The following is a 5,420-nucleotide window of genomic DNA, read 5'->3' as shown; positions in this document are numbered from 1 at the left end:
GATGGATGGATGGATGGATGGATGGATGGATGGATGGATGGATGGATGGATGGATATATGGATGGAAGAATGGATGTATCTTTTATGTTCTTCAAGTAGATACACAAAGCAAAAGCTGTACTCAGCTATAGGCCTTATCATCATTGAAGCAGCAAGAAGCTGGATTCTTGAGAAAATAGCAATAATATGTAGGAATTCTTGGTTTTTTTGTTTTTCATTGTTTTTGTTGTTGTTATTGTTGTTGTTTTTGTCTTGTTAATAATCTCTTTTCGTACCAGATACGCACTGACTATTACAAGAACATGAATTAGTGAATACCGTGACATTGCAACTCTAAGAAGAGACAGAAAGAGGATTTTTAATACAAGTGTTACATTGCCAGTAGGACAAATAGTTGTATTTCTGGTCTTGCGACTTAAGATTAAACGACATGTATTTGGTATTTTCCTAGCAGTAGTGCACAGTCTTACCTATCATATCAATTTCTTCATCGCTGATTGTGCATCTGTCCTTGATGTTTCGGAGCAAAGACACAGCTCGGCAGTTTGGGTTGAAGATTTCTTCCCTACTATCTGTCAGTGGAAAATACAAATTACATTCACATTATGAAAAATAAAAAGAACTTATAAAACAGAGTATTGATAAACGATATTGGAATTTAATGTTAAACATTACTGGAGAACAAACACGGCCATAGGTTTTTTTCAGGTTTTAGTAAAAATTAAATGTAGCTGTTCAAAAGATGCTGTACGTATATTGCGTTTTATGTTGGGTTCTTTTTTCTGTTGAACCCCATGTTTAACATTACCTTTAAATCAGGACTGAGCTAGCTGCTCAGCTTGGCAGTTTTTGGGAGGAAACTAAGGAATTAGTGCACGTGATAAAGGTGGTTATTCAGTAATTTTTATGTGTGCTCGGTGTTTGTTTGGGGTTTTTTTTATCCCGTAACCAAGTTTGTCCAAGAGGCTCTAGCGAGTTTTTGGAAATGTTTAGAGTGGGCCACACTTTACTTTACATACCGTATTAAAAAATCCGAGAACTCTTTCCTCTCTTTCGGGTGAATTTGGTGTGCCATTACAAACTTCACAAATATCATTATTGACCTTTCTTCCCGTCTACACCCCCTCCCTTCCCGGCCAAATCTCCTCCCCTGTCTTTTTACAAAGTTTTTTACTTGCAGAAAAAAGTTTGGCCAACATTTAGGTATTAACCCAAAGGACGGGGGAAAATAAACAGAGGAAAATAGGATCAGAGTTGTCATAACAAATTACGGTCTCCTTTTTAATGCATCACAATCGAGAAATGGTCACTAAGATAAACAGACGTTGCACTGAAACCTTACAAGATTGCGGACTGATTCATTAAGCAAATTTGTTGTATTCCTGAGAGGATAAAAGGCAGTATTTAACGGTTGAATGAATATAGAAATATTTAATTGATAGCGGATTAATCAGCCAGTTGAAGTTATCAATAAGTAATAAAAAGGTAGGGTGAGAATAGACGAGATAGCAAACCACAACAGAGCACTCTTCAACCACCCGCACATAATGCGCTGTGCCCAGTGGCTTCGTAATGCTCCGCTTCACTTTTTTTTCTTCCCTCAAGCGCACACAGATCGTGAATCACCTAACCAACTCGTTCTCTGTTTTTCTCTTTTCACATGTATTGTCATGAATCCCTTAACACGTAGCCTATAATGTTGTTGTGATCGCAACACAAATGCCCGAGTCTTTTCACATTGTCACCACAGTCATTAGAAACGAAACTAGAACAAATATTGACAGTCTCCAACGAAGCGAATCTGTCAATATTTGTGCACCTGATATAGTCGTCTTATAATACCTGACACATGTTACAAACTCTACAAACTCTACCCCCCCCCTCCCTTTTCCCCCACCCAAAGTGACTTAGTTTTCAGATGTTTTGCTTTGAGACCACCCATTCAACCCCCGCCCCCACCTTTTTTTTTGTACAAGTGGCCAAAGCACCTCTGCTGTAATCGTTACGGCGTGTTCTTACTCACCTCCAAACCGCACCGTGATGTACATGGCGGTACCTGTACCTACAGATTCCTGGAGAAGAGATTACTGACTTCAGTTTGAGTTATAGTAAAAGTTTAACCGCACTTGCAACACAAATTATTCATATAAGTGCCGAAGATTAAAGGTGTTACTAGAGAGTAACATATACAAAGAAAAGAAAAAGAAGGAAAGATAATGACGATAGATGCTCGATAGGAAAGAGGGAGCAAACCACAGGACGAGGGTTGTCACTACAGCAATAATTATACTTCATACAGAATTGAGTTTTTCATATGCAAAAAAATGTCGTCTCATCGAAACATTCATGTAAAACTTTTGTTTGTTTATTTTGTTTGTTCGTTTGTTTTTTGTTTGTTTGTTTGTTTGCTTCTTTGTTTGAGTAAAAAAAAAGAAGCACATAGACTAAACATAGTAACGGTCATTCAATGCAGGGAGAGCGGGACGTGGGGTGGGGGGAGGTGCCTAAATCGCCTTTAAGTTACCTAAATTGTGTCAATGGGGGTGTTAAAACATTTACAATCTAGTTCCCAGACAAGGTAATGATGTGACTTGAGCCACGTACATCAGTTTTTTCTTTGTTCCAGCTTCTCCGTTAAACTCAAAAAATTAGATGTCTCTATTTTTTTTTTAATGGGTCAATGCGTGCCCATCTTTCATTTCATTCCCCTGCCTTTCTGGATTCCAGATGATGCCCCTATATCCTCTGAGATTTCTTAATGAATCATCTTAAAAATAAAGTAAGAATCACATTTTGAACAGGCCCGCTGCGCTTCTTTTGTCTAAGTCTGGCTTATTTCTGAACACAAGCATCTACGCGGGAATGATTATTATTTCATTTACGTAAGATGGTGTACGATTTGAAAACAGGCAGAGGAGTTTGGGGTTATACACTACAGGCTGAGCAGTACTGATGGTAAATTGCAAATTCAAAAGAAATCTATAATTAATAGAAACAGTAGCCTATGCATTTCCTGCTGACACTGATTACTGGCGAACGGTATTTTTGTTTATATTAAAAAATTGCAGTCAGAGAAAGGTTCCTTTTTTTCGTGAAAAGATTGACAAAATCACAGGTGCAAAAATACCACTCTTGATACACTCTGCGGTGAGAACATGAAGCTGAACATGATAACAAACAAGATCTAGGTGGTACAGAAAATGAATAAACTTTTACGAGGAATACCCTAAGGCAAGCGTATGGTTGGAGGCGCCAGTGGTAGGTCTTATTTCTTCTTTCCTTTTATTTTAGGTCTGTCTGTCTGTCTGTCTATCTGTCTGTCTGTCTGTCTGTCTGTCTGTCTGTCTGTCTGTCTGTCTGTCTGTCTATCTGTCTGTCGGTCTGATGTGCTCTTTCCCAACACTAAATGATCAATATCGGGTCGATGTGCTTCTCTTAAGCCAGTCTCAGTCTTTACTTCGGTTTCCTGTATTGATCTAGGTAAAAGCTATCGGCACAGCCGAATATTTGATAACAACAACAAAAACAACAGCAGCAGTAGCAACAACAACAACTACAAGAACAACGACAGCTATAATAATAACTGCAGGCACAACCTTGGAACTGGAACGTTGATGAAGTCAGCCTACACCAGACAGTTATAAGGCAAGATGTGTGGTGAACGAGGTCTAGCATAATATGTAAATCAAAAGTATTAATGTGACGTCATCCGACCTCGAAGGTCGACGAGAAACACAGCAGTTATTTTTCATTGAGATTTTGATGTCGAATACGGTGTAGGTCTTTTACGTCAAACGTTTCGGCGATAACAAATAATATGAATTGTGAGAGCACCTCATGCGTCAGCAATATTGTTAGCATGGAAGGTTGAACTGGAGTTTGGGGGGGGGGGTCGCTTGGTTTTGTTTGGTTTGGTTTGGTGGTTTGGTTTGGATTGGTTTGGCTTTTTCTGTTTTTGATTTGGACAGGGAGAGTGGGGGGCCCGGGGGGGGGGAGAGAGAGAGAGACTGTCTGATAATATAACCATGCTTTGTGACTGTTCCCTTTGCCTTGATAACAATTGTTAGTTTTATTTTATTGGGGGTGGGGCGGACATTGTTGATGAAGAGAAACACCAGATACAATAACGAACCATTAAGTGCAGGAAAAAAGTAGGACAGATAGAAAGAGGCAACAGAAAGTAAGAATACAAGAAGGGCCTACCATTGCAATGACGCCCTCTAACCACCCCCATTTATAAACGAGTGCATGTATATACAAGTATATATATTTTGTCTATACCCCTTAGTGTGTGTGATTGGCGTATTCTGTACATGTGTCTTGTACAGAGAAGCACACCGACACAATAACGGCATTTAGTGGTGGGGAAAAGCAAGACAAATAAAAAGACATAAATAACAGGGAGGGGGGGTGAGAAGTAGGGCCTACTGTACACATAAAGCGGGCGTGATGCAGTGGTCCATATGTAAACTACTGTTGGCTATGTTGGCTTTTTTGAACCCCGGAATTATTTTCCGGAATTTGTCCAGATCTCATAAAAATATATCATACATAAAGTATGCATGCAAAATTACGTTCTTAAAATGTCTAAAACTGAGTCAAAAGTGAAAGAGGAAGTAGTTCCTACGTCCCCCAAGACAAAATATATTATCTATTCGGATTTGTTAGAGATTGCATTAGCCGTAGTGCTTCATGCACCCTGTGGTCTGACCAGGCGCTGGGACCGCCCACTCACGGACAGGGCGAGTTTCACTGGACGCTCCTATAGCCTGCTTGGGGTTAGATAATTAATTCGATTAACGTTACACTATCATAATTATCTAACCACAGTATCTTTTTTTTCTTCTCTTAACATAATTCACTTATTTGATTCCTTGTTTACTTATCACTCTGCTTTGTTTTACGTATTTTTAAAGGTATTTAGGTAGATCTAGATCTAGATCTAGATCTAGATGTTTGTCTTTACAAGTGAATTTCTTTTCTTTTTTTTTAAGTTGTGTGCTATTTACGGTAAGTAAAATATTCATCTACTAACTGAACTATTTACTTCTTCGGATATATCGAACGTCCTGATTCACTCAATAACATATCATGATCATTTTTCTAAAATCAAAGATAAGGGGCAAGAGGGGATTGGAAGACCTAACAGAAGATGGGAACAGGACATAGAAGCCTGGCCTAGTAACAAAACAACTCAAACAGGCACAATAGCAAGAAACAGGGTGTTCGATTGGAGTTATGTCTGAGACGCAACGACCAGCTACTGGGAACGCAAAGAATTAAATGAATTAAATTACAATATATACGACATATATATATCTTATGATTTGTGTTGGTGTGTGTGTGAGTGTGTGTGTGTGTGTGTGTGTGAGAGAGAGAGAGAGAGAGAGAGAGAGAGAGAGAGAGAGAGAGAGAGAGAG

General features: G+C 39.0%; 1 protein-coding gene across 1 annotated transcript in view; it reads right to left on the bottom strand.

The window, feature by feature from the left end:
• Window positions 1-470: 470 nt before the first annotated feature.
• LOC101852228 (N(4)-(Beta-N-acetylglucosaminyl)-L-asparaginase) overlaps window positions 471-5,420 on the bottom strand; it is a gene marked incomplete at its 5' end in the record, with an annotated part of 32,133 nt that continues 27,183 nt past the window's right edge. Inside the window, 2 exon segments of the mRNA XM_035968413.1 lie at window positions 471-572; window positions 2,024-2,072. Of these exon segments, the coding sequence (XP_035824306.1) occupies window positions 569-572; window positions 2,024-2,072 (53 nt within the window).

Source organism: Aplysia californica, unplaced genomic scaffold (genome assembly GCF_000002075.1).
Source record: "Aplysia californica isolate F4 #8 unplaced genomic scaffold, AplCal3.0 scaffold00058, whole genome shotgun sequence".
Classification (NCBI taxonomy): domain Eukaryota; kingdom Metazoa; phylum Mollusca; class Gastropoda; order Aplysiida; family Aplysiidae; genus Aplysia; species Aplysia californica.
The sequence above is the reverse complement of the archived record's forward strand: the minus strand, read 5'-3'. Positions and strand labels throughout refer to the sequence as shown.